Source organism: Lepus europaeus, chromosome 1 (assembly GCF_033115175.1).
Source record: "Lepus europaeus isolate LE1 chromosome 1, mLepTim1.pri, whole genome shotgun sequence".
NCBI classification, from domain to species: Eukaryota; Metazoa; Chordata; class Mammalia; order Lagomorpha; family Leporidae; genus Lepus; species Lepus europaeus.
In genome coordinates this window covers 3,756,398-3,776,891 of record NC_084827.1, presented here as the reverse complement: position 1 = coordinate 3,776,891, position 20,494 = coordinate 3,756,398, and the positions used below count along the sequence as shown (strand labels likewise).

The 20,494-nt window shown below is 43.6% G+C and overlaps 1 protein-coding gene across 1 annotated transcript in view; it reads right to left on the bottom strand.

Annotated features, from left to right (window-relative positions):
* The window catches only part of LOC133761791 (maltase-glucoamylase-like), a 180,687-nt gene that overhangs the window by 45,445 nt on the left and 114,748 nt on the right, over window positions 1–20,494 (bottom strand). The window contains exons 89-102 of the mRNA XM_062194622.1: window positions 16,911–17,035; window positions 16,585–16,673; window positions 14,528–14,577; window positions 13,938–14,105; window positions 11,196–11,348; window positions 10,666–10,866; window positions 10,358–10,512; window positions 10,108–10,276; window positions 9,695–9,791; window positions 8,793–8,905; window positions 2,823–2,948; window positions 1,763–1,891; window positions 1,411–1,521; window positions 1,048–1,110 (exon numbers count right to left, since the gene is read on the bottom strand). Of these exons, the coding sequence (XP_062050606.1) occupies window positions 1,048–1,110; window positions 1,411–1,521; window positions 1,763–1,891; window positions 2,823–2,948; window positions 8,793–8,905; window positions 9,695–9,791; window positions 10,108–10,276; window positions 10,358–10,512; window positions 10,666–10,866; window positions 11,196–11,348; window positions 13,938–14,105; window positions 14,528–14,577; window positions 16,585–16,673; window positions 16,911–17,035 (1,749 nt within the window). The remainder of the gene's footprint in view (window positions 1–1,047; window positions 1,111–1,410; window positions 1,522–1,762; window positions 1,892–2,822; window positions 2,949–8,792; window positions 8,906–9,694; window positions 9,792–10,107; window positions 10,277–10,357; window positions 10,513–10,665; window positions 10,867–11,195; window positions 11,349–13,937; window positions 14,106–14,527; window positions 14,578–16,584; window positions 16,674–16,910; window positions 17,036–20,494) is intronic.

Genomic DNA, 20,494 nt, shown 5'->3' with positions numbered 1-20,494 from the left:
GGATGTAGCTGAAAGTTTCCCCAACAATCAACAAATCATGTATTCATTCAAGCAACAAATGCTTAGCAAAGCTGGGGAAAATTCTGGTCCAGAAGCGTGAACTACCTAGGTCCACGACGAGTTCCAGAAGAGAGCAAGTTTTAACATAGGTCAGGAACCTGAGAGGTGACAGCCAAGTTGAGAGAACCAAGAAAGTAAGGGTACGGGGATTTCTGTGTAAAGATGGAGAAGTCTCTCCAGGAAAAAATTATGTACAGGGGGAAAGGACCCAATCACTAAAGGCAAGAATTAGAGACTGTTCCCAAGTAGTACCCAAGGCAGTAACATTAACAGGTACACAGGTTCTTATTCAGAGAAAATACAGTAATTCTTGGAGACATTATCCAGTGAGATTTACATGGGTCTTTGGAATTTGACAACTCTTGGTTTGAAGTCACAAACTCTTGGTTTGATGAGGATTTTAAGCTCTGAGTCCTAATTCACAAGAATAATAATACCAAACTCCCTGTTGCAAGAAACAGTTCTTCCTGTGAAGTAACTGGAATAAATAGAAATCTTAAAGTTTTTCCCTGGACATGTTCCTGTCCTTGGTACAGGCATGTCAAGAATCCTAGGCCAGCACCGCGGCTCACTAGGCTAATCCTCCGCCTTTGGCGCTGGCACCCTGGGTTCTAGTCCCGGTCGAGGCGCTGATTCTGTCCCGGCTGCTCCTCTTCCAGTCCAGCTCTCTGCTGTGGCCCGGGAGTGCAGTGGAGGATGGCTCAAGTGCTTGGGCCCTGCACCCCATGGGAGACCAGGAGGAAGCAATGGCTCCTGGCTTTGGATAGGCGCAGAGCGCCGGCCGCAATGCACCGGCCTTAGCGGCCACTTGGGGGGTGAACCAATGGAAAAAGGAAGACGTTTCTCTCTGTCTCTCTCGCTCTCACTGTCTAACTGCCTGCACCACCACCACCACCCCCCCCCAAAAAAAAAAAAAAAGAATCCTAGGCATGGCTGCTCCTTCCTGGCAATCCTGACCCCATTCAACACCCACACGGGGTCTCTTACCTCCACTTGACTGTCCCAGTCCAGAGAGCTGTTCACAACAACACCAGGGTAGTCAGGCCAGACCTGAGGAGAGGAAGACATCCAAACAGCAATGCATCAGACAATTACCCTTACACAGTAGTACCTAAGAAACTTTAATATATAGCCCTAGAAGTAATAAGAATTTATCATGTAGGATTATACTATTTTTAAAAATGAATTCCACAATGCATCCATCTCATTTTAAAAGCACTCAACAAATTTTGATGAGAAAAAAGTGAAAACTACTGACCCAAAGCCCACATAGAAAAGGAAAAAACAATAAACCCACAGGGACAACCAATGACCCATCCCTGCCTGTGGATTTCACTGCTCAGCTCATACCTTTCCCCAGACAATGCCGCCGTCATTCGGGTATTTGATGAAGACGTCGTCCTCCACACCTCGAGTGAAGGCAGGGTAAGGCTGCGTCTCATTGCCAGAGATTGCTGGGTCCTGAAATCAAACCACAATCAGCTGGGAAAACCAAAGCTGGCGATGACAAGGACATAAAAAAGAGAATTCCTACAGAGAGAAGGCCTTAGGGTCCCCTGGGTGGTAGTTTCTGGACTCCAGGGAAATGCATTTCCTAGTGGGGCTTCCATTTCCCGCTCACTCCATGGAGGGAAGGACAGCACAGGGCCTTCTCCACCACAGCCCATCAGCCTCCCCACACGACATCCACGTGAGCACCAACCAGGATGAGGATGACCCGCATCCCATCGCCACGCAGGCGCTGGATCAGAGCTGGGAGCCCAGCAAACTTGGGGCTGAGGGTGAAGTCCAGCTGCCGCTCCATGTAGTCGATGTCTGAGTACTGCACGTCCTGGGGAGAGACACAGGGCCACCGAGTGCTGCTGCGGCCCAAGCCCAGGCTCCACACGCAGCCCTCTGCCACGGCACCCTGAGTTACAGCTTCCTTTTATGCCTTCACATCTCAGTATTATTTCCTAGGAAATACACCAACTTTTTCAAATTTTCAGTTATCAAATGAAAAGAAAAAGGATCCAGCAGGCAGCACAGATGACAAATCTACTATAAAATAAAAGCTATAATGGCTTTAGAATCCTCCGTCTTCTAGTTAATGAGACACGATTTGTTTCTCATGAATATCACATGGTGTACTTCCCATTACCAGACCGGTGGTAAACAATATGAAATGCTAAATAGAATAAAATTAATACATAAGAGATCCATAGGATCGGTTCTCTGATCATTGGATCTCTTGTCCTCAAGTGAGAGATGCAGTTCTGCCCATTGATTTCTTCAGGAACCCAGGCCCTCAGAACCAGCGGTTTCCTCAGAGCTGAGGGAGCACAGGACTACAGTGTGAGAAGCAAATGTTGGAACTGACGACACAGATACACGTGTCTGCGAGCATGGCACAACTCAACTTGAGCTGTGCTTTAACCGGGCAGTTTGCAGGACCTTTGTTCATATGGAATCAAGATTTTTTTACTAAGAGTTTTGAAGTCAGGTAAAAGAGAGAGAAGGAAGCACAATGCAGCAAAAAAGGCATTGGAGCCCTGCATAGCCTCGTCTTCCTTTGGTAAAGCACTGTAAGTCTTTGAGTTCCTTCTCTATAAGAAGACAGGACCCCCATGTGTTACTGTAGTAGGAGGAGGCACTGTATGATACTGTATGAAAAAGTACTTTTTCTTTGTAGAATATCATAAAATTTTACAAAGGAGTCCGGATAGAGAGACCCCTGGGTGAGTGTGAGGTCCAGGACCAGGACCGCAGCACTGAGAACTTACATAGGGGATCTGGGCGGCCACCATATCATCATACAGGTTGGCAATCTCCGTGTCATTCTCATAGCCATAGCGACACAGCTGGAAGCCCAGGGACCAGTAAGGCACCATCACAGGACGACCAATCACCTGGGAAGAGGATACCAAATATTAGTCCTCAAGAAGCAGAAACTGGATTAAAGCTCTATATGAAGTAATAAGAATATTTTTCCAGTATGCCAAGATCAAACATTCAAATCTGGAGAAAAACTGAGGGAATATAGAGCCAAAGACATGTTGTAGAAAGACCTTCCTGCTAGACTCGATATACTTCCTTGGAATGCTTGAAAATCTGATTTGCTCTTTTTTTTTTTTTTTTCCTGCAGGCAATCTAGTTTACTTCTCATATACAGAAGCCAGAGGCCTGGCCTAACATTCAGGCTCCAGGTCCTGCTGGGTTTGTGATATCGATCAAATATTAAATAACCTCTCTGCAGATTATTTTCTTAATTATAAGTTGGGGCTACTAGCAGTATGTTTCACACTGGGTTCATGAGGACTGAGTTAATACAAGCAACTTAGAAAATAAGTGGAAAAGGGAGAGGCGGCAAGATGGCGGAATAGGCAGGAAGCACACTTAGTCCGGGGGGAGAGAAAGTTTAATATAAGTGGAGATACTGTAGTGTCAAGGAAGAGTAGGGGAAGAAACAGCAGAGGAAACTCTTCCGGAACTAGTGATTCACAGTGGACCTGCGTGGAGAGCGTGGGAGCCCAAGTTCGGGACACCAGCGGCAGACTCAACGCACCAGCGCTGGAACGAGAGGTGAGCCGAACCTCCATAGCCCGAGATACCAGCAGGCAAGCGGAAAGAGGAGGCTAGAGGGAACGAGGCTTGAAACTCCGTGGGGAAAAGTTCACCAGGCTAACTAGAAGAGAGAGAAAAAAAAAAATAAAAAAAGTGACTGATACGGACACAAGTTTCTCTCTCTCCGCTCACCTCTCACAGGCGAGCAAGACAGAGCAGGCGCCATTTTGGACATACGTCATAAGCAGGGCGACCTCAGGTCTGCACCAGCCCTGAGCCTAGCAGAAAAACCTGACTCTGTGGGGAGGGGTGAAATAACAGGAGATTAGCATCTAACTTGGCAACCCAGTGGGAGACTGCAGGAGAATTGGAGCCCACACTGAGGGCAGCAGAGATTCCCTGTGTGGACCTTGGGAAAGAGCTTCCGATCTCTGGCTCCTGTGGGTATATCATTTGCCTGCTAACTACCTCCAATTACGTTCAGCTGTGCGGAATTACTTCCCTTTTAAATCAAAAAAAGAAAGAGAGATTTACCACACCTAACCTGGGAGTGTCATCCTTGACACACCCTCAACCCTGAGGAACCAAACACAGCTCTCAGTCCACACCCATCTCAAGCCTCTAAGGCTCCATTGAAAGCAGACAGTCCACTTAATATAGAGCCATAGTGTAACAAGAAAAAACACCACAGTGAAGAAACCAAATATCTCCAACATGCCAAACAACAAACGCAAAAACCAAGCTAACAAGAACAAGGAAGAAACTATGACGCCCCCAAATGAAAAAGACACCCCAATTCAAGATTATGAAGATGATGAGATCGAAGAAATGCAAGAAGCGGATCTCAAAAAATTGATAAGAACATTAAGAAGTTCTCAAAAACAAATTCTTGAACTACAGAAATCCTTCATGGACAAGATAGAAAATCTCTCTCGTGAAAGTGAAATATTAAGGAGGAATCAAAATGAAATGAAACAACTAGTGGAACAAGAAACTCTGATAGTGACGAGAAATCATAATGAAATGAAGAGTTCAATAGATCAAATGACAAACACATTAGAGAGCCTTAAAAACAGAATGGGCGAAGCAGAAGAGAGAATATCAGACTTAGAAGACAGAGAACAGGAAAGGAAACAGGCAAACCAAAGAAAAGAAGAAGAAATTAGAAATCTAAAAAATATTGTCAGGAATTTACAGGATACTATTAAAAAACCCAACATTCGTGTTCTAGGAGTTCCTGAAGGCATGGAGAGGGAGAAAGGATTAGAAGGCATTTTCAGTGAGATACTAGCAGAAAATTTCCCAGGTTTGGAGAAGGACAGAGGCATCTTAGTACAGGAAGCTTATAGAACCCCTAATAAACATGACCAAAAGAGATCCTCACCACGACATGTTGTAATCAAACTCACCACAGTGAAACATAAAGAAAAGATCCTAAAAGGTGCAAGAGAGAAACGTCGGATCACTCTTAGAGGATCTCCAATTAGACTCACAGCAGACTTCTCATCAGAAACCCTACAAGCTAGAAGGGAATGGCGAGACATAGCCCAGGTACTAAGAGAGAAAAACTGCCAGCCCAGAATATTATATCCTGCAAAGCTCTCATTTGTGAATGAAGGTGAAATTAAGACTTTTCATAGCAAACAGAAACTGAAAGAATTTGTTGCCACTCATCCTGCCCTGCAAAAGATGCTTAAAGATGTGTTACACACAGAAACACAGAAACATGGTCACCAATATGAAAGAAGGTAAAGGAAGGAAACCTCACAGCAAAAGATCACAGGAAGCTCAATTTCTCTTTGACATAGAATTAAACTCTGATGCTCTGTTAAAGCAATGTGTTAAAGTAATCTATTATGTTCTCTTGATGTCTGTTAAATTCTAATTGTTCAAAAACAGCTGAATTTTTATTAAGAGCTATGGGCTATTTAAATATGTGCTTTTTTCAAAAATTTGAATATCTGCTGCTCATAAAACTAAAGCGTTGTTGGTTCTGTGTTTAGCTGTCCTCCTATAGGTTCCTATGGACTTTTTCCAGCCACTTTTATTGTATTCAGTACTTTGGGATGGCTCTGTAAACAGATGAAGCCAATAATGTATTAACAGTACCAACTGAGAGAAAGTATGGTTAACTGAGTTTACTAAAAAGAAAAAGCAATTCAAATCAATTGGCAATCTACAAAAAGAGTTAAAGATTTTAAAAGCTATTATTAAAATTGATGTATTGGTCTATTATGCTATATTATATGTGTGTACATATTGTATGTCCACATGGGGAAATTTTATTAAGAGTTTTATTTTAAATGGCTTATAGATAAGATTGTCCATAAATTTAAGCTGCTAAAATCAATCAAAGATACATTTTAATTTGTGGGACCTGAATCTGTGTATCATATGTTTTAGACTTGTTGGTAGAAAGAAACTAAAAACATTTTAGATGGTTGTGCTTAAGTTTACTGGCTAAACAAACTACACCATGTTAGATATTTAAGAGGTGTTTCCAAATACATGATTCTTAAAATTTATAGAAGGCATTGGACCTTCTGGTAAATGTTTTCTTAAGTTGTTATCTAATGGTTGAAATGGTTTGCTAAGTATTCATGTGATATTGCTATTGTCAGCAAGTGATCTAGGACTTGCTCCCTCATTTCTCTATTCTAAGCCCAACTTGTTCTTTCATTTCTCTATTCTCTTCAAGGTAGGAAACTAATTCTATTATGAAGGAATCTGTAGGATGCACAATTTAATCTTTAGACCTTATAAAAGAGATGGCTAACATTTTTCTGCAATAGCATAGCCAAAATAAGAACTCAAATAATAATCTCATAGCTAGATTCACTTCGCCATCAGCGAAGTATACAGTAAGTAGAAAAAACCTCCCTTTCAGACCAAAGGGAAAGAAAGTTTTAAAGTGAGAATATAATTTTCCTCATGGGCATTGTCTACCTTAGAAAAACTACTACAGAACATGCCTGTGACTATAGACTTGTAGTTCAGGCCACCGAAGATTAGAGATGGGAAACGGGCACTCCCTTGACTTGCATCCTCTGGTCTGCTTTAACACAAACCAGGAGGAAAAGAAAGCTCGGCATCAGAAGCAATGGGTGGCAGGCCTATTAATGGCTGATCTGTACAGTGATCTGCCCTCAAGCAGACCCAACAGGCCAGTCCACTGCAGTGGCTTTCCATGAGGTAAGCCTGGGCTTCAGCAGAAGTCAGCTTGTGAAGAGCCCTGGCAGCTCTGCCAAGAGTTGGATCACTGGAAATGGACCTGCCCTGGAGTCGAAGGATGCCCAGGTCAGAGCCACAGATCTTATTGGCTCTAAGCTGAAAAGCCCTTCACTCAGCCCAGCTTCCAAAGTGACCACTGCAGCTGAGGGGATGGTCAAGTAGGGTCAGCAACATTGCAGGCAGAACTGTAAATTTCTTGTTAGAGATGCCACCTGCCTTAACCTGGCCAGCTCTCCTCCCAGGCCAGCCAAGTAATGAAAGTCAACAGAGTGCCTTCCCCTAGGAGGTTCACACCTCCCTTAGGATATACCCCATGTGAAGAGATAGATAGGTCTGGGCCTCTGAATTTACAAGGCCTAAAGCCCACCAGATTATTATCAAGCCCCTTCTATCAGGTTCTATTTGCCTCTCAATCAGAAAACTTAATTGTAGCTTAGACAGCACCTTTCTTAGCTCCTCTAATAATGACTCTGTCCTTTGTTCTAGGCCCTGTCTAGTGCACTTGGGCCTCATTCCTTTGTAATCATAACCTCTACTCTACCACCAATGGCTCTACTCCCAACCTGGGTGTACTGATGGTCCTCTTCCCCACTTAATGCTGTATAATTGTTCAAACCTGGTAAATGCCACTCTTAGGATCATTGGTTACTATCCTCACTCTGTCTTTTATGACCTTGTCTAAATATGATCAGAGTCGGTGAACTTGGAAGGCTTCCATAGCCTTGGCAACTCATGATGACAGCCTAGGATGGTTACTGGCGCCATAAACTAGAGTGTCAATTTGTTGGGTCAACAACAGGAGCCACTGTGCACTTGCTCCTCATGTGGGATCTCTGTCCTTAATGTGCTGTACATTGTGATTTAATGCTATAACTAGTACTCAAACAGTATGTTTCACTTTGTGTTTCTATGTGGGTGCAAACTGTTGAAATCTTTATACTAAATTGATCTTCTGTATATAAAGAGAATTGAAAATGAATCTTGATGCAAATGGAAGGGGAGAGGGAGCGGGAGGGGGGAGGGTTGCGGGTGGGAGGGAAGTTATTGGGGGGGGGGGGAAGCCATTGTAATCCATAAGCTGTACACTGGAAATTTATATTCATTAAATAAAAGTTAAAAAAAAAAAAGAAAGAAAATAAGTGGAAAAGGGAATTTAAAGGTAAGTTTATTTTAATGCAAAAATATTTTGAAATTCATGCATATAAACATGAACTTCTAAGAACTTTAGAATGTTCTTAGAAAATACATATTATGATTAAGGTATCCACGGTTTTCAATTTTTTCTCCATCAAAATAAAACTTACCTTTAATTCCATTTTCCTTGGAACTCTGAAATACTCTCCTATCTGCATTGATATATTGATATATGTTATGGAATAGATAAGTGACACACTTAGTGGCTGGTACATGAGCATGTGTTGCTGGCACCACAATTGTCACCACATTTCAATCTCCACCACCACATCATTACCACCACCCCCCATTGCCCTCATTGTTATCATCACCACCACCATCACTAACATCACCTCCGTCAACCCCTGCATCAGTCGCCCCCACTACCACCTCTGTTTCCAACACGACCATCACTAGCACCACCAGCACTAACACCATCACTCTCCTCACACCCCAAACCGACACCACCATCATCCCAACACCATCAAAACCAAAACCACCACTGCTATCAACGTCATTGTTCTCATCCCCACAATCACCACACCAGCACCCCCAGCACCTCCTCACTGTCACCACTGTGGTCATCATCACCACCACTACTACACCTGTTCCTCTTCGACGTTCAGAAAGGAGTTTTATAAGGTGCACATTTATCCTTATTCTACACTCTACCTATCTCTAAGAAACAAATCCAATTACTCATCTGAAACTCATACCTCCTAAAGTAGGTACTGCACACAGAATGTGCTGTATAAACACTGACAACCAATCAGACTCCCTCCTACCTCGGTGTACTGCTGAGTGACAAGCTCTGGAGTGGGCCCCAAGAACACATAGAAGTCCAGAACTCCCCCTGTGGTCCGGTAAGTCAGGGCGGGCGTGGGCTGGAACGTCACATCTGTGGTACAGGAAATGCCGACCATGAGGGAATCCTTCAAGGTGGGGAATCATCTCTTTCTTCCTCTACCTGCGCCCTCCGTACTGTAGAGACCTAAGAGCCATCCCTACACAGGACTGATGCAGTTATACCAAGTCCACAGGGCCCCGTCCCTGGATCTTTCTTTGCTGTTCTTCATTATTTTGTCGTACATTTTATCATTCTGCTCTATTAAAAGCATTTTACCACTTTTATTTCAGAATAATATAAGACATGCAAGAAGTTAACAACAGCACTTGAGTTTCTGTGTACACGTCACTCAGCTTCTTCCAAGGGTAATGCCTTACAAACAAATTGGATATTGTCAGGCTTAAAGAAACTGACACAGATACAATACTATTAACTCATGTATGCACCCTATGGCTTTCATCCACTTTTATACACCCCACTGATGTTCATTTCTTTTATACCGTAGGATTTTTTTCATATCTTCACACCTCTTCAATGAGTGCTCCAATTTTAGCTTCACTGGTAATTCAATGATACAGCTGGCTCTCTCTAGCTGACCTTGGAGTAGTTAGGACTCAGGTTAGCTAACCCTGCTGACACAGCTTTTGCCAAAACAACAGCTGAGTGAAGCCTTAACACTCACGACTGAACTGAAATAAATTGAAAGTCTACAGAAATAGAACGCTTAACACTCCACAAGATGATAATTTTGACCTCAGTGGGAAGCTAGGTCAAATATATCCCAGGACTACTCAAGAATGATTGGTGCACAGAATGAGGGGAGCCCTGGCACGGCCTTACCCATGGCGTTGCTGTTGAGCAGGAGCACTCCGTGGGCACTGCCATCCTCCTCCAGGCCCATGTAGTAGGGGTGCACACCATAGGAATTCAGCTTGTACTAAGAACCAGGAAAGAGAGGCGGGAAGGGGTTAAAGACATTGTGGCTGAGAAACTCAACAAAAGTATGATGGTTCAGACTTCCCCAAAAAGTTAATATAGGGAGAAAGAAACTCAACAAACATTGGATTCTTAAATGAGCCCAGTCTTCCTTGTGAATAAGTTAAACACAGCTGAGACAGAGAGCCTGGGAACTGTACCCCTGGTAGAGAAGCAGAATGTGGGACCCAGCAGGTGGAGTCGGAGGGCGCAGCACAGCGCATGCACACCCAGAGCTGGCAGAGAGGCAGACACAGAACCCAGCGCTCCGTCCTTACCCCCGGGGGCTGGTCTCGGGAAAACATGCCCCACGTGTGCCAGTTCAGGTCTCTCCTGAAGGACGTGTGCTCCGTCTCCCCAAAGCCATACAGGTACGCAGAGGGCAGGCGGGTGGAGATGCGCATGAACAGGTCATTGAACAGGAAGCCGAGCAGCCGAGAGTCCCAGCTGCAACACAGACAGGGGATTGGAGAATAAACGGACCTCCCGCGGGCCTCGAGCAGCTGACTTTCCAAGGACAGCACTTACATGACAGTGCCTGTGCTCCTGCGGCGAATCACGACCCCGAATGGGTTCTCCCCAATGGAGACTTCATAGAGCTGACTCTCAGGGCTGCTGGCTGGAACCCCGGGTAAGTTCAGAGGAACTGGGACCTCATACCGACTGTTGTTGGGGTCATAGATCTAGGCCAGAGGAAGCAGGTGAACACTTTAACAATTAAGATGGTATTTTTACCACCAATTTTAATGGGATTTGGAGTCCCATGACAGTTTTTAAAGTGTACCCTTAGAACAAAGTCCACAGACCTATATGCAGAACTATACAACCGTGCTTACCTTAAACTGCAGCATTTCATTCTTGTGGTAGGTCACTTGCAGGCGCAGGGGGTTCACGGGTGTGGACGGGAAGGCGTTGGCTTGAACAGAGGACTTTAGGGAGATGTCAGCTGTGGCCCCATCTGAGTTATACTGAACATTGCTGACAGAGTATAGATCATTGACGAAGTAGCAGAAAGGGACCCCAGGAGAACTGGATTCCTGAAAAAGAAGGCCAGTGTTGGATCAGCATGTGGTCCTGGGACTATCCAAGAGAAACAGTGGGGAAATGCAATGTACAGGGAGAGAAAGCCAGTCCATCACTCATTCAGTTCCAGATCATTTGATAGAGTCACAAATTCAAATTCCTGGTAAGAAAGCAAATATCAAGAAAATGTACCCCATTCCTATTTCCACCTACTATTCCCATCTAAGCCAGGTTCCTTTAGAAGCTCATTCTATGGGTTTTAGGTAGCTGCGCACGTACTGGGGCTATTCTCATCACAGTGCTGGGTAAGTAGAAAGGCTTGTAAGGTATTAAGTCTGGTTACCTCCCAGACACAGCCACGGGCAATGCAGTTGTCTGCAGAAACTCCCTGCTCATCAGGATAGCAGTCGATCTTTTCCTCATCCCTCGTCGTCAAGGTCCACTCCACCGTGTACGCTTCTCCCAGGACAAGGTCAATTTCTGTGATAACGGCAACCTGTGGGAATGCAAAGACACAGGACAGTCATCCAGAGGGCAAAGGCCTTGCTAAAAATGAAATCAAAGTCTGTTCTCCAGCATCCAAGGAACACACAACTGCAGCTGCCTTGAAGAATTAGCCCTGGTGGAGGGAAGGACTCAGGGGCACACATTTCCCACTCTATCAGACTTGGACATTACATTGTGGGAAGAGTTAGGTCAGACTGAACCTGGTGTGAACAGCCTTTTCCTTCCTACCCTGACTCCTCTTTCCCCCTTTATTTTGTCTACAAGGATCTTTCCTGCAGGTCCCAGTTAAAAAAGTCTTGTTCTCCACCTCTCAGACCAGGTTTCCCCATCGGTCTGGGGTGGTGGAAAGAACACAGCAATGAGAATCACACGACCTGGGCTCTCATCTCCATTCTTCTGTGACAGGTTATTTCCATATTTTATGTCCTACTTTTATCACTATAAAATTGATGCATTGACAAAATCATTATACTTTGTCCATTTCTAATATCCCAGCCTCTTCTTCTCCAAAACAAGATGCTTAAAACTTGTGAAACCTTCACTAAACCCTACTCATCAATTCAAATACTTAATATAGTTCTGTAATATTGTTTATCTTTCTTGTACTTATCACTTCTAATAATAGAACATTCCAAGGTAAAGTTCTGGCTTGTCTGCAGCAGTGAAATTAAATTCTAAGGATTATCATCCTTCTCCCAGTCTCCCAGCATCGATCATCTTGCACCTCCCTAACCTAATAATCTATCTCCCTCAACACTCTAGACAATGTGCAATGGCACAGCCTTGATTCAAGGGTCAATATGAGACCCTTTGAGATTAAATCAAGAATAAGTTCATTTTGGCACCTAAGACCTCCCAAATCTAACCATAAATTTTCTATTTGAACTGATCTCAATGCAAAAGTGAATATTAGCTATGCTGGTTACATAAAATTCACTGAATAATAATGTAAGTCTATTCTCAGTCCTTAGATTGAGTTGCTCTGATAGCTCAACTTGGAAAGTTTAACCTAGGTAAATGCCCTTTTCTACTAAAAGTTGTCTATTTGTAGAATACTCTGCTAGATGCCTGTCCTGTATGAAATGTTCCTTTTATACTCACTATTTCAGTTTAGAATATTCAATTCTAATCAAGATCTCAATTTCTAACCAATAAAATGTAGCTGTGACCCTTAAGAGATTAAGTTTAAATTCACAGAGCCTTGCTAGCCAAGTGTTTTCTCCTTTATTTAAGGGCTTGAATTAATCTCTTTCTCTCTTTCTCTCTCCCCCCCTCCACCCCCAGTCATTTCTGCTACAACTAGAACTAAGTAGCCCTTTCAAGTCACAACAGAAAACACCTCGCCCCTGACAACCTTGAGCCAGTGAACCAGTGTCAGCAATTCTCTACCTCCTGAACTTCTTACTGCAGAATGGAGGGAAAATGTCAATTTATTTAAATTGCTCGTTGGGGTGTCCTGTCACTTGTAACTGATTAATCCCTCATACAATATCATCCAAGGCTCAGCTCTAGTCCTGAAGTATGTTTTTCTCGTAAGCTTTGAATGACACTTGAGCGTAAGTCATTATTCCTTGTATGTTAGTTTGGCTTCTCTGCCTTCACAACAGTTTCATGTGTATAAGTTGTCTCCCCGACCCCACAAATTCAAATAGCAAAAAGTTCCTTAGGTCTTAACGCGATCGATTAATTTGACAAACATCTATTGAGCTTATTTTCCCATATGCACCCTACAAAATGCTTACACTTTGCCATACTCAGAACCATCCATACACCACTGAGTTTCTAACCTCATTCTATATGCATCCTTGGTATACGTTGTCAGGACAAAATGTGAAATGCCATCATTATGTCACTAGAGTAGAAGACAAAATTGACTTATTTTCCCCAAATCTGGAAGTGTTTCACAGTCCTTGCAACATTGGGTCATTTATCTGTAGTGAGGATTCCCTGGGGAACGCCTTCTTCATAAACGCTAACAGATTACAAGTTTAGCAGGAGTATCAAGTCTCATGACAACTAATTTAAAAAATCCCTTTATTATTATCATCTAAAAATATTTACCATTACATAGGATTATCAGATTCATATCTTAAAGTATATCTTCAAAATGAATGTATTGAAGTGAGTCACATATCTCATTAAAAACCAGTTTTTTAAAGATAAGGCACTTCAGAATTCTAACTCATGGGGCTCCCACCTCCCACCCTTAACTTCCCAAGTAAGCCAGCAGCTTTCTGAGCCACTTTACTTCTAATCCCGTTCCCCATTTCCCTAACCTGGCTCTCCCGTGTCCCGTGATTTCTATTTCTTTGAATGTGAAGCTGCAGATAGCAGAACACTGAGGGGTAAGGGTGGTCCGGGGGATGGGGAGACCACAGTGCTTGGTCCCCACTCCCCAGCAGCTGCCCGATTCATTGCAGCTCTGGCCACCTCCTCATCTCTGTTCACCCTCCCAGACCTCCCACACAGGCCTCGGCGTGTGCTCTGATCCTTGGGAACTCATGCCACTTTAGCAAGCTGGAATGCCACGTTGCTGCAAACAGCTCTTGGTAAATGGTATAATAAGATGGAACGGTACCTTCAGGTTGTGATCGTAAGTGACTTTAGGAGACATCTGACTCAGGACACCGTTGTGCTTCACGGTAACATTGCTGGGCTCCTGCGTCCCGAAGATTTTAATCTCTTTAAAGGCTAAATTGTTGGGATCTCTGTAGCCTGACCATGAAACCTTCACTTCCAGGAGGTTCTGCAAAACAGCCAGGAAAAGTTAAGCACACAGGCAGGTATGCTACGCAGACTCACGTCATTCAAGTATTTCGTCCTAGACCTGACACTCCAAGATGCTGTTAGCTCTTAGTTCTCTCAACATGTTCTGAGGAGCAAAATCCATCTTAATAATTTCCTGGGTAAAAAAAATCATGAAAATACACACTTCTTTTCAATCTTCTTAAAAACGCTACCGCTTAGATTTAGCTCTGTGCCCATCATTGGCCCCTTTTGATAACATGAATGATTCAACGCTGCAGAGCTCAAACTGCGAATGCACTCAGCTGTAGTCATCAGTTCATGTGAAGTCTCACGTGTTCAGCACACAAATACATAGCACATATGTGCCACCAGTCATACAGAAGCCTAAACCTAACAGATTGATAAAAGGTGGTTACTCACTTGGGTGATGGAAAACTCACACAAAAGGTAAACGTTATTGGCCACAGTATCTGAAAGTGAGAGAGAGAAAAGTCAGACTGGACTGCCCTCCACAGAAACAGCGTTCATCCTGCCTCTCCTTCAAGCTATTTCTTGACGTTGCAAACGGCAGCATGTCCCTTTGGGGCTGAATGATACTCCATTGTGTCCCACAGTCCATCCATCAGGGCTACACATCTTCCACATCCCGACTATAGTGAACAATGCTACAGTGAGCACGGAGGTGCACCTTCAAGACGCTGACTCCTGCTTGGGATATGTGCCCAGAGGAAGGGCTGCTGGCTTCCACGGCTGACCTGTTTTACACCTCTTGAGGAGCCTCCAGTCAGTTCTCCGCAGTGACTGTGCCCATCTACGTTCCCATCAGCAGTGTGAAGTGTTGACTTCTCTCCAAACCCTCATCAACACCTTCCATCCTTTGAACTTTTCATAATAGTTCATCCTAACCTGTTAGATGATGTCTTATTTTGATTTATGGTTAGCATTTCTCTGCTGATTAATAATATGACAGAGATTTTTGTGTACCTGTTGGCCATTTGATTATCTTCTTTGCAAACATTTATTTGGGTACTTTCTCCACTTTTTAATTGGGTTATTTGGGGTTTTTTGCTACAGATTCACATGAGTCCCTTATAGATTTTTATTATTAGTCCATTTTCTAGATGCAAGTTTATGGCTTGGAAATATTTTACCCCATTCTGTAACTGAATTTTCATTCCATTTGTTTTTCTTTAGCTTTTGTTTGAGGCAGCACCACCTGTTTTCTGCTTTCTGTGCTTTTGGAGTTAAACCCAAAAAATCATTGCCAACAGCAAAGACAAGGAAATTTCTACTTTGTTTTCTTTTAAGTCTTCACAGTTTTTACCCTTCTATTTAAGTTTTTGACTTCTTTTTCACAATAGCCAAGATGCATCAATGTGTCAATCAATGAGTCAACCAATGGTTAAAGAAATATGGGACTACAGAAAATGGAATATTATGAAGCCATAAAAAAGGAAATGCTATTTGTGACAACAGAGAAGAACCTGCATATTATATTTAGCAATATAAGCCAGACAAAGTAAGACAAATATGGCATGATCTCATTTATATTTGGAATCTAAAAAAGTGAACTCTGCGATACTGTGGTCTTCCACTTTTTACTTGTTGGATATTATGGTTACTGGTGAATTAAGTCTATGCATATAGAGTGGATTAAAATCATGTCCTTGCAAAAACTGATGAAAGGAATAGAGGGGAGGGAGGGAGGAGGGCTGGGGGAGGAAGAGGGAGGGAAATGTGGTGGTCTTCTTGAAACCGTAGCTGTGGAATGCATGAAATATGTTCTCTTTATATTAATAATAAAACATGAAAAAAATGAACACCTAGGGGCACAGGGAAGAATGGGGGTTCCCAGGATGGGGGTAAGGAAGAGGGAAGCTGCTGGTCCAAGCGAACCTTCAGTTCAAGATGGGCAGACTCTGGTATCTAAGGTGCAGTAACCGTGATGGCCGTATTAGTTAAGTGGATTGTGATAATCATTACATGCGTTTATCTGTATCAAACCATGACATTACATACACTGAGTGTAGTCAGTATTTACTTGCCAACTTAATATTTTCACTTAATTAATTAAATGCATGTTTGTAAATCAACATCACTATTATGGACAGAGTCCCCAGGACCACGTCACGGTTATCCTGCGCTTTCTGCCTCCCATTGCAGCCTGGCACGGTTTCCCCTGCAAGTGCTCCCATGGGAAGTGCTCAGCTATTTCCTAAGTGAGAGGCGCCAGAGCCAATAGTGCACAGGAGACAGAAACGAAGGGTGAGGATGTACACACACATTGTACACACAACATCAGTGTATGCTCACTGCCTCACTGGAATCACTGCTTTTCATCTCATCAATATGTATTCACTGTTACTTTTAGAAAGGATTTCTACACACTCCATTACAGAATGTGCATGAAAACATATCTTCCAGGTGAAGTGAAATGAAGTCTGTAGGTATACACACGTGTGTATGTGTGTGCTCACCTTTGGTGTCTCCGTCATCCCAGAAGAGTTCACCTTTCGCTTCTTTGTTCTCATCCAGGGCGATGATAAGGCCAAGAGCGTTCTGCCGACTGTGGGAAACAATATTTAATGTGAGAGACATAGACAAGGGGCACAAACAATTTTTGTACTTTTGTTAGGCACAAAGGTAGTATGACCAGGTATATCCTTCTCTGGTGGCACTAGTGTCACAGGAGATACAGACGTCCTAACCATCACCAGTAAGCGTCCGTGTCTCCACACTGCCGGGCTTCATTACAAAGCGGTGCACTAACTGCTGTGGAAAGGGGGCCCCAGTCCACGCTCACCTCTGGTTGGTGTTCAGCGCAGGCTCCTGCCAGGGCAGGATGTAGCCGCCACGGACGTGAAGGTTGATGTGGTCCAGAGGGGCGGGCAGGACCTTCCACTGGGCCTTTGCATTAACATCCGCACCCTGTGGGCCAGAACAGAAGAGATGAGAGGGAGCCGGCACAACGCTGCAATGCACTGGGCCAGACGTCTCCTCCACAGCTCCGAATGCGCTGCCTGCGACTCACCTTTCAGCACACACCTGTCGCTACACTCCCCACGTTGCCCCAGCTGCTGAGTGAAGTCTTCAGTGATGGCTACCCCATCCTGTGCAAGACTCTTGCCATCTGGGGTTTTACAGCTCACACAACATGACACCTTAGCTTGGGTCCCCACCACCCTCACCCCACTGCCTGTCTCTGTGTCTGGAGGAGGTGGAACAACGCTTTCACCCACTCCTTGTAGGTTCCTGAAACGCCTTCACAATGGCACTTGTAGATGGATTCGATAACCAAGAGTCTGCTTTGTCTGCCTCTTCCCCCACGTCCAACTCACCCACATCAGTAACACACGCAACTCCTACTTCACAGGAAACATCAAGATGAGCAGACTTACTTCAAGAACCCATAACTTTATTTTTAAAATATTTTTCTTGTTGTTTGCAGTTACATGCATTTCTTTTTCCCCCCAAGGAAATCTTTTATTTAAGAAATATAAACTTCATGCAGTTCATAAATACAACTTTAGGAATATACTGATTCTTTACACCAAACCCACCCTCCCACCCACACTCCCACCCCTTCTTCCTCCCTCTCCCATTCCCAGTCCCATTCTCCACTAAGATCCATTTTCAATTAACTTTGTATACAGAATACCAACTGTATACTAAGTAAAGATTTCAACAATTTCCATGCCAAAAAAAAAATTGTTCCTCAACAGTCAAGACAAGGGCTTTTCAAACTCATTGCATCTTGAAGTTAATTTCACTCCTTTTTTTTTTTAAAGAAACTTGATTAACTTTAAAGAAGCACCCAAGAATGATACATCTTTTGAGAGCACTTAGACATTATTATAATCCAACTCTTTGAAGACAGAGGTCCTGCATGGGAAGTTAGTGCACAGTGACTCCTGTTGTTAACAATTAAAACTCATGTATGCCTTTCTCTGATGGGAGGAAGGAACCTCCACTGTGACACGGCCTTGACTAAACAAGTTCAGAGTTGGTGAACTCAAGGGGCTTCCATAGCCTAGACAGCTCATAGCAAGAGTCTCAGGTGATTGCTGACATCACAAATAAGAGTGCCGATTGATAAATCAACAACGGGAGTCACTGGGTACATGCTCCCCACGTAGGATCTCTGTCCTTATTGTGTTTTACTATGAAACTTAAAAACACTACTAATCGAACAATACCCTATACCTTGTGCGGTTGTGTGAATGCAGCCTGTTGAAACCCTTGCTTAGTATATACTAGGTTGATCTTCAGTATATGAAGGTAATTGAAAATGAAACTCGATAAAGGGTGGGATGGGAGAGGGAGAGGGGAGGGCCACTGGAGGGAGGGAGGTTGGGGGGGAACCACAACAATACAAAAGTTGCACTTTGTAAATTCACATTTATGAAATAAAAAATAAAAATAAAAAAAACTCATGTATGATGTCGGTGATCACCTGAGGCTCTTGACATGAGCTGCCTAGGCTATGGAAGCCTCTTGAGTCCACAAACTCCATCAGTATTTAGACAGGGCCATAAGCAAAGTGGAAGTTCTCTCCCCCATTAAGAGAAAAGTACCTCATCCTTTAATGACCTCTTCTTTCCATATCTTTAACCTAACACACCTGCCTTTTGTCTGCTTCATGGGTAGGAGGTGCTGTCCCACCTAAGGCAAGGGACTCAAATAAAGAGACCCTGCCACATTTTCACAGCTGCAGCGGGCTTCTTGCTGCCTGTACCACTTGCATAAGGAGTCGGATAACTGCTGAGGCTGCCCAGTGCTTCGTTCATATTTAGTTGCATCTTCGGTGTCTACCCGTAGATGTCAGAAGCAACCCCACTCCCACACCACTGGGGTAAGCAAAAACCTCTCCAGACATCGCCAAACGTCTCCTGGTAGGCAAACTCTCTGACTCTGAGAACTGGTACAATACAAGTAAGGAGTAGTCATTTTATATCAAGTAAATAAATGTATGTAACTGTGATCTAAGAAAACCTTATTTATCAAATAGATGACATCAGACTTAACTGGCAAAGTGTTCCAACACCTGCTAGAGAACCTAGAGTAAGTTACTAACATTGTAAACAGTACCTAAGGACACACATATTTACTAATCCCAACCATATAACTTTCCTTTTCTCCCAAGGGCTCGCCCTACAAAGTTTTGGATTTCTACATGATTTCTTTACCTATCCATCTTCATCAAATCCTGGATGATGAAAGGTTTCTTCTATTTAAATTCTACATACAAAACTGGTCATTATGGGACAATTTTCTTTATTAGCCCTCACATTTAACTTTCTTTTATGCAGAATATATCATTATTTGCATAAACACCATGTGACTTCAAAAAGTTCATGGAAAATGAATATTATGGAAAAGCTATACATAAATTCCAAAAATTTTTACACCAAAATAAACTTATCTTTTAGTACTGCTCTCCCACAAGCTTTCTAGAGTATCTTCAAATTAGTGTTTATGACAAGCAAACAGCAACTCCAGATTATATGGTGAAGTCCAGAGAGAATTGCTTCCCAATTTACGTCACCTACAGCTCAATGAGGTAAATTCATCTGAGCAAGACTGAGACTAGAATAGGACAAGGGAGGTACCTAGAGTGTACAGTGACTGGAGGGACCAGCATTAGGGCACAGTGCCTTAAACCACCATCTGGTGTGCTGGCATCCCACATGAGGCACAGTGCCTTAAACCACCATCTGGTGTGCTGGCATCCCACATGAGCACTGGTTTGTGTCCCAACTGCTCCACTTCCAACCCAGCTCCCTGCTGATATGCCTGGGAGAGCAATGGATGATGGCCCAAGTGCTTTGGCATTTGCCACCCGTGTGAGAGTCCTGGATGGAGTTCCTGGCTCCAGGCCTTTGCTTGGTGCAGGCCTGGCCATTCTAGCAATTTGGGGAGACAACAGATGAGAGATCTCTCAATCTCTCGGTTAACTGTGCTTTTCAAATAAATGAATAAATCTTTTTAAAAATAATAAAACCCAGAGAGGCTCTCATTCTCAAAGTCATGTAAGTTCAGGGCCAGCCTTACAACAATGCATACCTTGGACTGCCTGCATAGTCCAGGCCCTGCACCAGGGAACCTCAACACACTCCAAAGGACTGACCTTTAGTGAAGGGGAAGGCCGGCACGCAAACTCAGAGCCACTTAACAATGACGGCTGCTCCCTCCCAGAACACCTTGGCTGGAAGCACTCAGCAGAGCCTTAACCAATGACGGAAGCAGACTACCAACGAGAAACACAGCCAGGGGCTCTCAGGTCTCTGCAGTGCAGGAAGGAACAAGCTTCCCCTGTTCTTGTCCAGTGTTCAACCAATCCTACTGCAACCCCCTGAGATGAGAGGGGCTTCTTGTCTTCCTACTGTA